Source organism: Nyctereutes procyonoides, unplaced genomic scaffold, assembly GCF_905146905.1.
Source record: "Nyctereutes procyonoides isolate TBG_1078 unplaced genomic scaffold, NYPRO_anot_genome, whole genome shotgun sequence".
NCBI lineage: Eukaryota > Metazoa > Chordata > Mammalia > Carnivora > Canidae > Nyctereutes > Nyctereutes procyonoides.
The window spans coordinates 64,069,486-64,087,855 of NW_026575052.1; the positions used below are offsets into that span (position 1 = coordinate 64,069,486).

At 44.6% G+C, this 18,370-nt stretch overlaps 1 protein-coding gene across 7 annotated transcripts in view; it reads right to left on the bottom strand.

The window, feature by feature from the left end:
* DCLRE1C (DNA cross-link repair 1C) overlaps positions 1-16,430 on the bottom strand; it is a 38,949-nt gene extending 22,519 nt beyond the window's left edge. For 2 of the 7 annotated variants that reach the window (XM_055332562.1, XM_055332561.1), the window contains exons 1-8: positions 16,264-16,430; positions 11,954-12,005; positions 9,302-9,386; positions 5,945-6,004; positions 3,981-4,036; positions 3,343-3,444; positions 2,028-2,100; positions 1,698-1,838 (exon numbers count right to left, since the gene is read on the bottom strand). In XM_055332562.1, coding sequence (XP_055188537.1) covers positions 1,698-1,838; positions 2,028-2,100; positions 3,343-3,444; positions 3,981-4,036; positions 5,945-6,004; positions 9,302-9,386; positions 11,954-12,005; positions 16,264-16,372 — 678 coding nt within the window. In that variant the 5' untranslated portion in view covers positions 16,373-16,430. Of the gene's footprint in view, positions 1-1,697; positions 1,839-2,027; positions 2,101-3,342; positions 3,445-3,980; positions 4,037-5,944; positions 6,005-6,437; positions 9,387-10,247; positions 10,442-10,542; positions 10,628-11,953; positions 12,006-16,263 lie in introns of all 7 variants that reach the window. The other 5 variants (XM_055332566.1, XM_055332564.1, XM_055332565.1 and 2 more) reach the window with 5 other exon arrangements.
* Positions 16,431-18,370: the final 1,940 nt, after the last annotated feature.

The window sequence follows — 18,370 nt, forward strand, 5'->3', positions numbered from 1 at the left end:
TCACCGGGCCACCCCCAAGGCTGCTCTCCCCTATCCACAGCCCATGGTTTCTTCCAGCAGAGCCTGCAAGAGCAAGAGCTTCAACCCTTCCCGGACTTCACACACGCAAAAATTTACAACCCAAATTTGGCACCTGCTAAGTGGCTGTTACCTTCCTATTTCACTAAGAGAGGCCAGGAGGGAAAAAACAATGGAGAACAGAGATCAGCGTGTGTGTATGTATGTGTGTGCACGTGCGTGTGCTCACAACCTATCCTCACTGTGATTTTAATTAATTTTTTTAAAGATTTACTTACTTACTTACTTACTTACTTATTTATTTATTTATTCATGATAGACATAGGGGGAGAGAGAGAGAGGCAGAGACACAGGCAGAGGGAGAAGCAGGCCCCATGCCGGGGGCCTGACACGGGACTCGATCCTGGGACTCCAGGATCGCGCCCTGGGCCAAAGGCAGGCGCTAAACCACTGAGCCACCCAGGGATCCCCTGATTTTAATTTAAAAGGCCATTTTAACACCCAAATTACAGGAACGACAATCTCAGAATGAAAGCAAACCCTCAAAACGGAGAATTTACAACTTTATACCAATATATTTTGACAGAAGGAAAGAAGGACCAAAGGAGTCGCGACTTACGAAGGAAGGGAGGGAGGAATTTATAAAATGTCCAATGCAGAAAAACTAGATCTTTTTTATTTTACTGAACGACATTGTGTATGACTGAATTTTTGGCACAAGTCTGTTGGCTGGAGGGCGGGGAGGGGCGGGGGGGGGCCAGAGATCCATGTTACAAGGCACAAAATGGAATGGAACTGGAATGTCCAACTAGCTCCAGCACTTTGTTTTATTCAGGGTCATTTTTCTCAGGGACAAGCAGAAGCCACATGCTCGCAGCCACACTCACACCCCAGGCTCCGCTGTCAGCCTGAGAGCCCAGCACCAAAGCACGTGGAAGGGAAGATGAAACAGAACACCCTCCCAGCCTGATCGGGGGCAGATGGATCCATCCAAAGGGTTCGGTGCTCGAGGACAGTGGTTTTCACACACCTTGACCAGGACCCACGGTAAGAAATGGGTTTCCCAGGGCACCACTGCACACACGCGTACATGCATGTGTCTGATTCCCTAAGTAAACTGTCACAAAATGACAATTACTCTGACTGTAAGCAATACACTCAGATCGCTACATTTATTTCACCACCCACAGTTTTGAAAAAAATACTTGCTCTACAGAATATTTCGCCAAAGGGCTCTTCCCAGCCACCAGGGCTGCAGTGGGCTCCTCCTATGAGGACGCGAATAAACAGAGATGACCTCTCACTCCACAGGGGCTGCCAACCTGCGCCACACATGCCTTTGTTTTGGTTTAAGATTTTATTTGACAGAAAAAGAGAGAGAGAGCACCTGCACGCACACACACAAGCAGGGGGAGCAGCAGGGGGAGCAGCAGAGGGAGAAGCAAAGGGAGAAGCAGGCTCCCCACTGAGCAGGGAGCCTGACCTGGGGCTCGATCCCAGGACCGGGAGATCATGACCTGAGCAGAAGGCAGAGGTTTGTTTGACTGAGCCACCTGGGCCCCCAACACGCTGTCTTTCCCTCTGCTACTGCGGCTGGTTATTGAGGGGTTGGGAGGGGGAGGAAAGGAGAACCTGGAAGGATGGAAGGAGCAACAGAAAAGAAAGAGCCATCACCGTACCTGGACTCCAAACTCTTCACTAAGGTTGGTGAATAGATACTCATACCCGTAAGCTGCTTTGCAGTTCAGCCACACAACATGGTAGGGACTGCGAGTGATCCAGCTTCGAACCAGCTCCGATATTGCCCTCAGACACTCCTCCTGGGCAAGAGGTTTAAAAGGCATTTAATGCTTTTAAGAACATCACTCACCCCTTCTACTCCCAACAGTCACAGGCATTAATGCCAATTAATTATGGGACGATTATGATCTGACCTGTTATTCTAGAAACCCCCCACTAGAAATACAGCCACACCCCAGTCACTACCCTGCCTCTCTGGGGAGACTTACTCGACTAGGAATTTGATAAAATTTCGGATCACAGAAAGTAGTATCTAAGTACACACTTTGGATGTCTTTCACTCTGGAAAAAAAAACAACACAAGAACAACAACAATTAGGGTTTAAAAAAAAACAATTAGTGTCAACCACCTACCGTGAAATAAAATATATGTGAAATTTAAATTCTCAGTGATTTTATTTTTTTAAAAGATTTTATTTACTTATTCATGAGAGACACACAGAGAGAGGTACAGACACAGGCAGAGAGAGAAGCAGGCTCCATGCAGGGAGCCCGATGTGGGACTCGATCCCAGGACCCCGGGATCACACCCTGGGCCAAAGGCAGGTGCTAAACTGCTAAGCCAACTAGGGATCCCCTTAAGATTTTTTTTTTTTATGATTTTATTTATTTATTCACAAGAGACAGAGAGAGAGAAAAGCAGAGACACAGGCAGAGGGAGAAGCAGGCTCCATGCAGGGAGCCCGACTTGGGACTCAATCTCGAGACTCCAGGATCATGCCCCGGGCCGAAGGCAGGCTCTAAACTGCTGAGCCACCCAGGGATCCCCAAATTCTCAGTGATTTTAGAGGGTGCTCCATTCCATTTGGAATTTTTTTGTGAAATCAACTTTGTTAGGAAATGATTTCCACACAATAAAATACAAAGATTTTGTAAATGTAGCTCGGTGAATTTTGACAATTCACGTAACTACTGCCCCAATCAATTTACAGAAAGAATGTTACCATCACCCCATTGCAAGGAGAAAAATTTGTTTTACTGTCACAAATAGTATAATAAACTTCAATTTCTTTTTTTTTTTAATTTTTTATTCACTTATGATAGTCACACACAGAGAGAGAGAGAGAGAGGTGCAGAGACACAGGCAGAGGGAGAAGCAGGCTCCATGCACCGGGAGCCCGACGCGGGACTCCATCCCGGGTCTCCAGGATCGCGCCCTGGGCCAAAGGCAGGCGCCAAACCGCTGCGCCACCCAGGGATCCCCTAAACTTCAATTTCTAACTGAAACATAGGCTTGTACTTGGGGGGAAGGGAGCAGTAAAACTTCTTAGATGATTCAGCCCTCCAGTCAAGAATTACATGAAGTCTGGGGGTACCTGGGTGGCTCAGTCAGTTAAGCAGCTGACTTGACTTCAGCTCAGGTCATGATCTCAGGGTCTAGAGATGGAGCCCCACGTTAGGCTCCGTGCTGCCTGTGGAGTCGGCTTGGGATTCTCTCTCCCTCTGTCCCTAACCCTCCCCCTGCTTCTGCAAGCTCTCAAAAAAACAAAACAAAACAAAACAAAACCAGACAAAGTCTAATACCTGCCTCCGGAGTGCAGAAGCTCCATTCTAGCAGCTTCTCCCTTTGCCATTCTGAAGTCTCCTGTGTACAAGACTGTTCCATTATTGCCCTGAAATAAAAACCTGAGAAGGAAATTTGTCTTGGTGACTTTTAAGTCTCATACAACATCCTAACAAAGCAAATATACACTAAATCCACAGCAAATGTTTCCTGACGAACAGAGCCACCTACGATATAGTATTAATGGGATTTTAATATAAGCTCTAAACTATACCAGCCACTCAGCTGCCACCTTTCCTGGGGGGAATAACACAATAGAATATACTTCCGCATTTGCAACAGACATCCCCTGAAATGTGTTGGCTCTCCCAACTATGTGTGATCACTCCTACTCATGGAGAGAAAAATCCATGGGATGGGAAAATGCAAAGCCAACAGAGAAATGGCCATGGAACACTTCTGTTAAAAGACAGCCACACAGGTCAAACTTGATTTCACCTCAATCCCCCAAGTTCAATTTTAAAACAAAGATGAAAGAAATTGCCACCTACATATTAGAGAAGTAATCTCCATACATGTTATTATTTTCTAGACCCTGAAGATTTCTACAAATACAATACATGTATAATAAAATAGCAAAATAGATGGGCTCCCTTACATAACTGATCCTGGACAGTGACCAGCTGGTAAGAGAGTCACAACAATATCTTCCTTCTAAAAAGAAAATAAAGAAAAAATAACAATGATATAAATTATCGTTAGGACCTTGCCTAAAAAAGCGCTCCTTGGTAGAATAGATTCAAGTACTTCTCAAGAATACGGTACGCCTTTTCTCATTTCTTCATGCAACAAATCCTGGAAACAAGTAGAATCCTTGCCCACAAAATGATGGTTAAGCATAGTGACTAGTATAACCCAGCAATTCCGCTCTGAGGTACACATGAAATGAAAACTTACATCCATTCATGCAGGAAAACCGGTGCACGAATGTTCACAGCAGCAGTATTCATACTAGCTAATGAGTAGAAAGACCCTGAATGTCAATCAGCTGATGAGCGAATTCACAAAATGTGGTACATCCATACAATGGAATATTATTTGGGCCACAAAAAAGAGACAAAATACTGACATCATATCACAAAATGGATAAATCTTGAAACCATGATGCAAAATAAAGGTAGTAAGTCACAAAAGACCACATAACTGTTTGATTCCATTTATATGAAATGTCCAGAATAGGTGAATCCTATAGACTTAGAGTAGTGGTTGCCATGGGCTGAGGGAGGGAGAGACAGGGAATTACTGCTAATGGGTACAGGGTTTCTTTTTTGGGTGATGAACATACTTGAAAAACGACTGTAGTGATGAATACACAACTCTGTGAATATACTAAAAGCCACTGAACTGTACATTTCAAATGGGGTGAGCCATATGATATATGAATTATAAGTCAATAAAGCTATTATTAAACTAAAAAATAAAATAAAAATAAAAAGCCTGACATAGCCTGGCCCCAAGTCACCATTCTGTCCTGGGCAGAGCTAATAGGCAGAGCTCTGGACACCCTGGCTCGCTCCCTGATAGTGGCAATTACTTCTGGAAGTCTAACATCATTCATTCCAACAGCCCCTTTAGAGCAAGGTCCCAGGATAAGTGCTGGAGGCACAACACACGAAGCCACAGCGCATGAGAACAAAGGACCAGAGTGGAACAGCAAGACTCTGGTCAGTAGGAGCTGCCTGCTGTCTGGTGCCCAGATTTGACAAAGCCTGTCACCAACATAAGCGGCAAGGCAGTGAGGTGATCAGAGGAGTCTAGTGTTAGCTAACTGAGTCCAGGACAGCATTGAGCAACCTTCAGGCCACCCCTTTTACCTCCTTTTTAACCCACCCTCAACTGGCCCTGCAGTCCTCACTTGGATAACAAATAGAAGAGGACTGCTTCACACGCCTGATCGTCCCCAGAGAAGAAATGTGAAAATTCAGCCCCCGCCTGGTCACAGAGAGTGGACACCCATCAGAGTTCAACGTGTCAACAGAGCAGGTTATAACCAGGCCATGGAATTAATATTACCTAGATTTACCATAAAATAGGAAAATACTTCCTGGCCCTAGGAAGAATTTGAGTTAAAACAATAAATAAAAGGCAGGTCCGTAATCCTGCATATTATTAAAAAAATATATTCACAACACCAAAGTATCTGCTTCTAAATTTAAGGACAAAAAATATATTGGATCCACTTGGACACTTAAGTGGATTTTCTTAAGAAATGATTCAGGAAAAAAAGAAAATCACAAATACATAAATTTGCTACAAAAGCACTAAACACCGTATTATATCCTGAATATTAAAATAAACTTAATAAATTTGACAATGACATCAGAGTAATAACAACTGGAGTTCTCAACATTAGAAGGTAATACAAAAAGGATCAATTCAAGACAGGAGTCACGTCCAAACCTTTGCATGTAGAAAAGAAACGGAACACAAATATTTTTCCCCCTACAAACTAACCCAATTACTATAATTTTTTTATGGTAAAATGCACATTCAATATCACAGAGAAAGTCAATCATCTTACTAAATAATACTTTCTTAAAATTAAATTTAACATTTACTTACCTCCCCTGATGCTTCATCAACTAAAGGTATCTGGGTAGGAGTTTCAATTTCAATGGATATCTATTAAAATAAGAGATCGTATGTACACCATACTGAGTGTTTCTACAGTTTTTCATGGATTTATATGTCTTTGCCATCTCAAACACAAAAAAAGGACTAAGATGTAGTTATAAAACTCTCTGCGTAACAATTTCTGATTCACGGTACCAAACGTTTCCACAGTCTGAAAACATGACAGAGCTAAAGTAGTGCCTTTCTCGAGGGGCCATGGCAACATGGGTTAAATGCCTTCTAAACCTACATATCCTTTGACACGGCCATTCTGTTTCAACTTTTTCCCTTAACCTCCCCATCCCCATCTTTCCACTGCCCTCTCCCTCTGAACCTGAGTCTCTGTAACGAGATTCAGTCAGCTACTACCTTAATCAGGATGTTCACACAGCCATATGTGAAACCGTCAATATCAAATCTGCCAGAAGAATGAGCAACTTACCTCTTTACTATATCCCACAAAAGCACACCTAGTGTGGGGAGTATTTGTCCTTGGAACATCTGGCAAAATGCACCTATAAAACCATCTGGACCTGGGACTTTACTGAAGAAGAGATCTTTGCAAATTGTTTTCATTTCCTCAATGTTTACTTATTCAAGGTTTCCACTTTTCTTGCCTCAGTCTGGTTATTTTCCTACTTATCCAGAGATTTATCCACTTTGCCCAAATTATCAAATATACTATCATTCATTTTCAAAAAAAATGTACTGCTGCTATTAATAGTTCTTTTCCTTTTTATAATTCTGTATTTTTATATGCATCTTCTTTTTTAAACATTGACAGAAATCTAGTTCTACTCCTCTAAAGATGAGCTTTGACTTTTGTCAACCTTCCCTTTTATTTTCTGCGGTAGCTATTGGTCTCTGCATCGCTAACTTGTCCTTTTACCTTTATTATCTCCTTCTTTCACATTTGTTGTTCCTTCTCCTTCTTATGGAGTCAAAGACTCATTCCATGTAATTCTAGTCTTTGTTTCCTAAGAGATGTACTTAATGCTGGCAACTTCCCTTCAAGTGCTAATTTAGCCATGTTACACACATTTTGACATGGTGTGTCTTCTTCACTGTCCGTCAGTCCTAAGTATTACATGGTTTTCTTTATAATTTCCTCTTTGACCTAATGGTCGCTTATTAGATGCACTCAGTTCCAATAGGTGTGGGATGATCTGAGCTCTCCTTTTATTTGTGACTTCCAGCATCACTGCACTGCAGAGGACAGATCACTAGGATTTCCTGCTTCTTCTGCGACACAGTATGTGGTCAATTGTTGTAAATGTTCTGTGTATACCAAAGATCTGGTTTTCCCTTTGGGTGCCTCGGACTGCCATGAGTTCGCCTTTATTAGTCATGCTCTTCAAGTCTCTGCGCTTACTTCCTGCCTCCTTCCTCTTTCAGCTTCTGAGCAGTGTGGGAAGTCCTCCAGCTACTCCTGTCAAGCAGCCTAGTCTCCCTGAGACTGTGAGGGGGCCTTGGACTGCACCACTCCTCGAGCTGGAACTGTCCTACAGGTCCCTTCGGCATACACCTCCAGGTTGGAGCTAGCCGCTAGAAACATCTGTGTGAGATGCGGACGGCCAAAGTGAACCAGCAGCCATTTCTTAATGCTCTGAAGAGCTCCAGAAACTCCACCAGTTCATGGATGTGTATCTGCTGGCTCAGCTCACAGACACAGGGCAGGACTGCAGCAATCCCACCTGTGGCTGCATATCCTCCTTCGGCTTCTTGAAGGCCTGGGCAAGGAGCACAGAACCTACCAAGGCTGGAAGGAGTGAGAGACAGACAGGGGCTCCAGTCTGTCCTTGTAGACTCCAGCCCAGCTCTTCTCTGCTCTTCATTTCTCAGCTCCACTTCCTGACTGCAGGCTGGGCTGATCCACAGCCAATGTCAGGCCTAACACTGGGCCGAGGTTCCAGCCTTGGCGTGTAGGGTCACTGTGCGGAGTGGGGATGGATCCCACCAAGTTACTGTCAGAGGTCGAGGCTGAACGTGCCACACGTACACTGAGAGGCTATGAAAACCCCGTATTTCTCATGCTGTGGGACTTTACGGAGACAGGAGAGCAGTGCTCCAGCTGGGAGGAAGTGGCTCTCATGGCCTGAAGACCGTAGGAGCAAGTGGCCCTGGGTTTTTATTGTGGTTAGGGGGTATGTCTGGGCTTGTGGTTTGAACTTCATGTCAATGCCAAGGGAGGGGTAGGCTTTTTTTTATTAGCCCGCCCAAATGTGGGGTACTAGTGGAAAGAGGATGTGAGAGTTGAAAGCTGTCAGTAGACAAACATCAGACTCTGACACTTGTTCAGACTTCTCTGGCAGCTCCCACAATTACTTAAAGTTTAATCTGTATAGTGAACCCTAACTGTATTTCCCCCACAGCCGTCCTCTCTCTCTGATCAAGCACCAGGTATCAGTTACTGTTTTATCCAGTTTGAGGCCAGTATGTCAATTGGACGTTAAAATTCTTATCTTTCCCATCCTCTGTTCCTTCTGACAGTAAATAACATCCTCTTTGAAACAAAGATCTCTTTTTGCCTTCGATTCTATTTTGTATGATACAAAAATTGCCACTCTGGCATTTCTGGCTTCTAACTGTTGAGTACATCTTTTCCCTTTTTGGATTATTCTTTCCATTTCAACCTGCATTTCTCCTTCTGTTTTATCTAAGTCTCTTGTAGACTAAGACTGATGGAGCTTTCTTTTCTTCTTTTTTTTTTTTAACCTAAACTGAAAAAATTACAGTTTGAGCAAAAGTTAAATTAAAGCCATATTTATAGTAATTACTGCTATAACAGAACCTTTCCTGGCATCTTTACATTTTCCATATACCATTCTTTTGTTTCTCCCCTTTACTATCTACTTTCCATTGAACAATTTTGAATCTGTCAGATTCAAAGTTGTCTACTCTATTTTTATTCCGGTTGTTATCCCTTTATCATAACCCATAAGATGTGTTCATTCTTCCCAGGCTACATTGTGACCTAAATAAAATGATTTATCAACGGTGTTAAATATTTTACACTATAAAGCATTAAAATGCAACTTAGCAAGAGTGAATGAGATTAAACCAGCAAAACTAAGACCTGAGATCAAACTGTTAAGGAACAAGAAAAACAAATCGGCAACAATAAAATGTCTGCCTCCTCTAAACTGATGAATTACAAAGACTAAACATCAATATTGTAATTAATGTGGATAAATGTAGTGTAGGAGGAACTGGGCTTTGAATAATTCGAAAGCTTTGTTTAATCGACCTCAAAAAATATTTCCCCTTGAGAAGAAGAGTTAGTGTCATTCAAAAAATAAAACTTACGATTCGTTTCTCCCAAAATCTGTACCTCGGGCTGGTTAACAACAACTCTTTAGTAACAGGTGAACAGTATAAGCAAACCTTCAAGCTGAAAGGAAGAAATTTAGAAAAGTTATGTCAGTACAATCCACAGGGAGCCATCTGGGTGACCAGAAAATACGTTTCATCATATATCAGTTATCTCAAGTCATCCAGACACTCAGCTGGCCCAAAAAGTGTTAGAGCAGTTCCCAACATGCCGCCACCTGTGACTATCTAGGTCTCATCAAGACCGCAAAGAGGGGGGGCACCTGGCCAGCTCAGTCAGTGGAGTGTGCTACTCTAGATCTCGGGGTTGTAAGTTCGAGCCCCACATTCAGTTAGGACATTACTTTAAAATCTTAAAAAAAAAAAAAAAAAAAAGACTGCAAAGGGACAATGGGGAAGAAACAGATGAGAGAAACTACTGGGCCCTCTGACCTCCTCAAAAGAGTGTCCACCATCACTCTTAGTTTTTATACATAAATGTTTGCACATGATTAGGTACGAAGCTGCCTCTCCAGAACAGAAAGGGGCGGGGAACAGAAGACTTCTGTGTTTTACTTCATCTACACCTATTCTATTTTTTAGTGAGCAAAAATTTATTTCATGATAAACTTTAAAAATTCAAAAGCAAAGCTTAGAGGTTAAGAATATAGTCTGTGGTAGACCATATCTTCCAAAGGTGGCCACACTCATATATATCCTGACCATACATGCTCTGTTTACAAAATGGATATGGAAATCCCTCAGGGTTTGTTTTAACCTCCCCTTCAGCCTGTCTTTGTAACTGCCTCCACCAACAGAATGTGATGAAGGAAGGTCACAGGACTTTGGAGGCCAGGTCTCCTGGCAACATGGCTATCTGCTAGCTCTCCCTTGGGACGTACACTTTTTAAACCCTGAGTCTCCATTTAAAAAGTTCAGCTACCTTGAAATCACCATGCTGAAGAGTTTTCCAGCAACAGAGATGCTCGAAAGCCCCAACTGCCTGATTCTTCTCAGCCTCAGTGTCAAACACTGAGTGAATGAACCTCCAGATAATGGCAGCCCCAGAATGCCATGGGGCCGGGCAGAAACCAGCCACTCCCACTGCGCCCTGTCAGAGTTCCTGACCCACAGAAACTGAGAAAGAGAACATAAGATTAGTTGATTTAAGTCACTAAGTTTTGGCGTAATTTGTTACGCAACAGATAACTAATACCCAGCTCGAAAATCAGACAGACCTGGTTGAAATCCTGGTCCTGCCACTTACTGGCTGCATGACCTTGGGCAACTAATTTAATCTCTCTGGTTCCTCAGTTTCCTCATCTGCAAAATAGAAATAATAATGGTATCTTTTCAAAAAATTATCAAGAGGCTCTGATGAGGATGTTGGCTCCAAGAAGACAGGGATTTTCATCTTTGTTGTTACTATTATATCCTCAACATCCAAGACAGTGCCTGACTCATCACAGGCACTCAGAAAAACTGCAGAACTGATAAATACATAGTGCCTGGCATATTTATAAGTAATCGATTAACCGCAGCTAGCATTACCAGGATACACGGACTACTGATACCACTTTGCAGAGAAGACTGACATCCATTGGTTCAGAAGTTAAAAAGTCAACCCCCACCTGTGAACTCTCTCTCTCTCAAATAAATAAAATCTTTAAAAAGAAAAAAAAGTTGGGGCGCCTAGGTGGCACAGTCGGTTAAGCATCTGTCTTCAGCTCAAGTCATGATCACAGGGTCCTGGGATCGAGCCGCATATCAGGCTCCCTGCTCAGTGGGGAGCCTGCTTCTCCCTCTCCCTCTGCCCCTCCCCCTGCTCATTCTCTTTTTCTCTCTCAAATAAATAAAATCTTAAAAGAGAAAAAAGAAAAGGAAAGGAAAGGAAGTCAACAGGGCCCTATCCAACATATATCTTGAGAATTTGGAATTGACACTGAGGCAAAGGACAGCTGTAGGAAAAGAATACTGTAGTTTAGCTTTAAGATCCAAAAACATGATTTTCTTCACAACAGAACCACACATACACGTGAAAATGAACACACTATTGCTACACCCAACAGCATGAGGAATCCCACAATTATAATGTTAAGTGAAAGAGAAGTAGAATCATACTGAATAGACTGTATGATTCTACGTACACAAAGTTCACAAACAGCCAAAGCTAAACCACAACAACAACAAGTTAAAGTACAGGTTGCCTCTGGGAGAGGACTGACTGGGGGGAGGGACGGGGCTCTGCTCTGGGACATTGGTCCTATTCTATTTCTTGATCTGCGTGGAAGCTCTATAGATGTGCTCACCTGTAAAAGTTCATCCAACTGTACCCTTATTCATTGTATGTACTTTCCTGCGTAGAAGTTATACCCCAATAGAAATGTTTACTTAAAAACACACACACAGGGGATCCCTGGGTGGTGCAGCAGTTTGGCGCCTGCCTTTGGCCCAGGGCCCGATCCTGGAGACCCAGGATCGAATCCCACATCAGGCTCCTGGTGCATGGAGCCTGCTTCTCCCTCTGCCTGTGTCTCTGCCTCTCTCTCTCTCTCTCTGTGACTATCATAAATAAATAAAAATTAAAAATTAAAAAAAAAAACAAAAAAAAAAACAACACACACACAAATAAGTAGCAAAATAAATTACCTGCATTCCAGCCTTCTTTTCAAGGCAGGAGCTCTTAATCCTTTCATGTGATCTAAAAACAAAAGAATAAAAATGCATAAGCACTTTTTTTTTTGAGAGGATTCCTTAGGCCAAGCAAACAATTGTCTGTTCTTTTACGAGAAAACAGATGAGAGGTTCATTTTTTTAAAGATTTATTTATTTTAGGGACACCTGGGTGGCTCAGTGGTTGGGAGCCTGACTTCGGCCCATGGCGTGGTCCTAAAGTCCCAGGATCAAGTCCCACATCCAGCTCCCTGCATGGAGCCTGCTTCTCCCTCTGCCTGTGTCTCTGCCTCTCTGTGTGTCTCTCATGAATAAATAAATAAAATCTTTTTAAAAAATTCATTTATTTTAGAGAGAAGGAGAGTGTGTGCACACATGTGCAAGGATGGTGAGGAGGAGAGAAGCAGACTCCCCACTGAGCAGGGAGCCCAACACGGGGCTCGATCCCATGACCCTGAAATCAAAATCTGAGCTGAAACCAAGAGTTGGACACTGAACCAACTGAGCCCCCCCAGGTGCCCCAAGAGGTTCTCTTTTTTTTTTTTAATTTTTATTTATTTATGATAGTCACACAGAGAGAGGCAGAGACACAGGCAGAGGGAGAAGCAGGCTCCACACACCGGGAGCCCGACGTGGGATTCGATCCCGGGTCTCCAGGATCGCGCCCTGGGCCAAAGGCAGGCGCTAAACCGCTGAGCCACCCAGGGATCCCCAAGAGAACAGATTCTTATGGACTATTGGCTCTTTCTTCTGCAGGTGACAATGCATCTGAAAACAGGTCAGGAACCACTGAAAGCTGGCCATCTCTCGCCATCACTTAAAAGGACAATGATCAAAAAAATAATAAAAAAATTAAATTAAATTAAATTAAATCAATAAAATAAATAAAATAAAAAATAAAATAAATAAAATAAAATAAAATAAAATAAAATAAAATAAAATAAAATAAAATAAAATAAAATAAAATAAAATAAAATAAAATAAAATAAAATAGAAGGACAATGATCCCCTCCACCTTAGGAGAGTCTAAATCACTCTGAGGAGCCACAGAAGAATGAGTGACTAGACCCTCATTTCAGAACTACTTCCAGCACTTTCCTTTATGTTCTTCTTTCATTTCTATCCAACCCTCTGTCATGCCCCGCTCCATGTGACCCATTCAGTTCCAGTCACTTCAGTCAGTCCATCTGGAGACTTGAGCTAGCTTCCACAGAATCTAAGAATTTGTTCAGGCCTAGGCCAGCATGAGAAGGTATGATATTTCCATCCACACAGGCCCACTTCACAGCCCTCCAAATGAACAGGTACAGAGATGGCCTTTAAAAACACAGTAAATTCTAATACATTCTGAATCTCCAGCATGGGAAGGACTAGACAGCAATGGCCACACCTCCTCAGTTGAGTTGAATTAAACCAATCCTAATTATTCTAATTAGTACCACCACCACACATGTGCACGCGCACACACACAGACACACATGGACACACACAGCCTCAACTTCCCTCTGGTGATCCTTAACTCCAGAAAAAACAAGGCACACCCCCCACCACAGACCTTGACCAGACCTGCACCTGTCCCCTCAGAGGGTCAATCTCCTCAGATCACCCCTGGTCCAGGCTTTCAGGGCCCATGGGAGACATCCCAGGGCAGGACTTTCCAAAGAATTTGTGCCATGGCAAAAAGAGGCTCAATCAGGACTTGGCTTCAAGTCCCAAACTAAATCAGCAGATAGCACTCTGTAGCTGCTGTAATCAAGATGGCCCAGGACCACCCCAGCCCCCTCCCCTGACTGCCAGCCAAGAGAACTTGGGCCAATTTACCTGGTGCTGCGAGGACTGTACCCAGCATCTCCTTTATAGGGGCTTTTTCCTTTTCCTAGACCAGATTAAGTCACTGTAAATTGTCCTCTAAGGGGGTCTTCTCCACCCCTGGGCTGATACCTCAAGCCATAGGTCCCCTCTTGTCTTCCAGGCCTTGCTGTGATGCTTAGCAAAGCCTGCCCTGAGCATAGCACTGGGTTCCAGATGGTTCCTAAACAGGACTGAGTGGGCCATGGGATGAGATGTTCTATCTCATTTATGTAATTTTTTTTTCTACCAAGAGTCCACAGATTTTGTCAGATATTCTGTATTAGTCTGTTCAGCCTGACATAACAAAATATCATAGACAGAGCGGCTTAAACCACAGAAATTTCTCACAGTTCTGGAGGCTAACTTCCAAGATCAAAGTGCCAGGGTTGGCTTTTGGTGGGACTCCTCCTGGCCTGCAGACAGCCACCTGCTGCATGCTCACACAGTCCTTCTTCAGGTTGTGTGTGTGGAGAGAGAGGAATCTCTATTCCTCTTTTTACAAGGCCACCAATCCTAACAAATTAGGACCTTGCCCTTATAAGCTTGTGTAATTACTTCCTAAGAGCCCCATCACCAAATAGAGTCACATAGGGAGTTTAGAGCTTCAGTGTGATTGGGGGTGGGGGGGGTCACAATTCAGCCCACAGCACATCCAAAGAAATCTGTTTCTCAAAAGGGTCAAACACTCCCAGTAAGCAATGTGGGAAATTTCTGAAAGCAATTGAGTTCTTGCCTTGATAAGTTTACATCTTCCTTGAGTGAACACACATGTAATGAAAGAAGATGAACAGTTACAAATTGCTCAATGATAGGGAGTCAGTTTCTTGCTTAAGCATAAATTCATGATCATGATTTCAGATTCCTGCAGGCGGATTCTTTCTCCAAACTCGCTACTCCTAAACACGAAGGGCAAGCCCCTAAGCCACACTTCAGTCATGGCTAGCACATTTCGAGTTGAAGCTCAAGACAAAAAGTCAAACAGGTATCCTTGCCCAGCAGGAGACTCACAATGAAAAACAAAACAAAAACAAAAACCATATTCTGAAGAATAAAACGGACTCTCAAAGAGGCTCACGGTGCTAGTTAGCAAATCCAGAGGAAGTACAGACTTTGCTCATTAATGAGAGAGAATTTGTAGCTCAGAGCAAGAAGGCAGAGGCACTTCCTAAAAGCAGTAATTTCAGCATCCTAGAGGTTAAACACGGACAACGGTTGCAACATGAGGCTCCTCTGGCTCTGGAGATGGGCTAGAATTTTTTTTTAAAGATTTTATTTATTTATTTATTCATGAGAGAGACAGAGAGAGGCAGGGACACAGGCAGAGGGAGAAGCAGGCTCCACGCAGGGAGCCTGGTGCGGGACTAGATCCCGGGTCTCCAGGATCACACACTGGGCCAAAGGCAGGTGCTAAACCGCTGAGCCACCAGGGATCCCCAATGTTTTTTTGTTTTAAAGATTTTATTCATGAGAGACACAGAGAGAGAGAGAGAGGCAGAGACGCAGGCAGAGGGAGAAGCAGGCCTGGGTCCCCAGGATCACTCCCTGGGCTGAAGGTGGCGCTAAACCGCTGAGCCACCCGGGCTGCCCAGACTATAACGTCTTAGAGACCCTCCAGCCCTTATCATGGGGGGGGGGGCGGGGGGGGGCACTCAGACTTAAGCCCTAACTGTGTGCAGCTGCTAAATCTTAGTCTTCTGGTTGCCTCGCCTTAAACAAAACTTTTACACTGGATGTGGGCAGAACATCAACAAGGAGGGGGAGCTTGCACTTCATAGAACTTTCAGAGAGGATGCTTGAATGGGTGTCCATGCACTTGCTTGATAATAAATATTGGGGGGGGGGGTAGGTAAGGGCGTAACTGCATCTGAAACTTGTCTTTTTCTTCTTTTTTAAAAATTTTATTTATTTATTCATGAGACACAGAGAGAGAGAGAGAGAGACAGAGACGGAGACAGAGGCAGAGACACAGGCAGAGGGAGAAGCAGGCTCCACGCAGGGAGGCGGACGCGGGACTCGATCCCGGGACCCTGGGGTCACGCCCTCGGCCGACGGCGGCGTTAAACCACTGAGCCACCTGGGCTGCCCTCTTCTCCTTTTTTAAAGGCATTTTATTATTCATGAGAGGCACTGAGAGAGGGGCAGAGACGTAGGTAGAGGGAGAAGCAGGCCCCCAGGACCCCGGGATCACGGCCTGAGCCAACCACTGGGCCACCCAGGTGCCCCCGAAACAGGGAGGCGAAGACGTGGAGGCGGAAGGGAGCGCTCCCCGCTGCCCCCCGACCCTGCGCTGCTAGGAGAGCGACCACAAGAACCTAAGTGTTCAGTTCTGCGCCGTCGCGCAGGCGAGGAGGCCGCAGAGCCAGGCCGGGACACGCGCACCTGCTAGTGTGGGCCCCGGCCCCCCCGCCCCCCGCAGCTTCCCCGCGGCCACTCACCCTTGTGGCAGTGGGACAGGAAGTAGGCGCGGGCCTTCAGGTTCTCCCTGTCGAAGCGGTCTATGGAGATGGTCGGGTACTCGGCCATCTGCCCCTTGAAGGAACTCATAGCGCCGGCCGACCGCCGCGGCTCGCTCCGCACGCCGCCTGCGGAAGCTCGGGTCGGCCCCGCGCCGCGCCGCGCCGCCACTTCCGGGAACCTGCCGCCGCCGCGCCATTGGCCGGCCGGGCGCAGCCACGTCCAATCAGAAGAGCCGTGCAGCGGAGGGGCGGGGCCGAGGGGCGGGGCCGAGGAGCGGGCGGGCTGCTCCGCGGCTGGAGACCCGTGTGGCTCGGCGGTGCGAGCGGCGGGCTGCGGGGCTGCGGGGCCTTGGGCGCGGCGGGCGTGACTCCTGCCCGACGCCTCGCCTGGAAACCGCGGGGGGGCGTCCGGTGCGCAGTGCCCGCTTCTGTGCAGGAGCCGCGTGGCGAAGGGACACGGAACACCTGCAGCAGGTGCTCCACCCCAGGACGCCAGGAAGGGCGATGCAAACCTTCGCTTGCACCTCCTGCTTGTCAACTGAGAGCCTGAAAGCCGAGCTCAGTTTCCCTTCTCCCCTCCTCTTCCCGGTTTCTACCTTAGGGGGTAACCAAGAGGATTGTATGAGGGGAAAAAAATGTACGTGACTCATGGTAGGTTAAGGAACTGCCAGGCCCCGCTTCCATTTATGATCTACAAGCTGAGTAAATAAACGATCCCTAATGATCCCAATTCAGATGCATGAACTTAGGGTCGATAAGTAAAGATCCCAAGGACGGCTTAGCTGCTCACCTTGCCCCCATCCCCCAGCACCGCCCTTTTGAACTATATTTGTGGAAGTTTGGAAGGATGTATAAAAGAAAAAGAAAGTGGTAGGTGAAAAGCAAAAAGCGTTTTAGGGGAAAGGTGGAGGATTTTTTTTTTTCTTAAGCAGACTCCACGCCCAGCATTGGTATTGAACTCACAACCCAGAGATCAAGAATCACATGCTCCACTGACAGCCACCTGGCCCAAGGGCTGGGTTTTTTTAACCACCAAAGTAACTTTATGAAAAGGTTTGTTAAAGTATTAAGATTCACCAAGTGGTATTTATTGGACCTCTTCCCAATAAGTCTCCTTAAACACCACAATATTAATAATCAGAAATAACTCAAACACTCTTGAGGTCTTGCATTGTGCATAACACTGTAATAAACCCTGCAGTGGTTACATACATGACCAACATGTACCTTCAGGTATATTTTCAATCCGTTTGAAGACAACAGATTGCCAACACCTTTGATTTGGTATAAGATGGTTTGTCTTAGAATAAAGGAGGGCTAAGCTGTCTATATCAACAACAAATTCTGCATATCTCCTGGGATCTGGAGAATCTGGTGTGTCAACCTCTGACAGGATTTTGAACTCCTGGCAAGGCAGGTAAAGATAATATTCATAGGCTTATCTACCCACTTATTTATCCTCTCTTCCTTCCACAATGGATACAGTATGAAAGAGTAAAGGGAAATAAGATAAAGGGGGAAAGATAGGTCAGGAAATAGTGAAGCTGGGTAGGCATAGCCCACAGATAGACATGCACTGTTGGAACACATGAGCCAATCATTTGGCTCTTCTAGAGGAAGCCACATTGACTTACTAGCCTTATGCATCCTCAAGACACAAATAAAACAGGTTTTTCAGAAGTCAAATTTTCTGGATACTGAATCCCAAGAGAATTCCTCCTGTGGCTGCTAGTAAAGAAAACTGAAATATAGCCAACAACAGCAACTATGCTGCTTCCTCATCCTGCATTTGGGAATCTTTCCGCAACCCCAAGCTCTTCAGACTTCTAAGTCCCTGATATATTCTGTCTCACAGGACTGAAAACCACTACCAAGTGTATGCTAAATACCAAAAAAAATTCGTTATTGAGGTAGGTATAAGTCTGTTGGGAAATAATTATATATTTTTTTCTTCACTTATAAACTGTTGTCAATCTAAGTAAACATTTGTTACAAATTTACTGTATTATATTCCTTTAGAATAAAGGACATAAAGTGTCTACCAGAAAGTATATGATGAGAGAATATATGTTTTCTGAAGTATGTA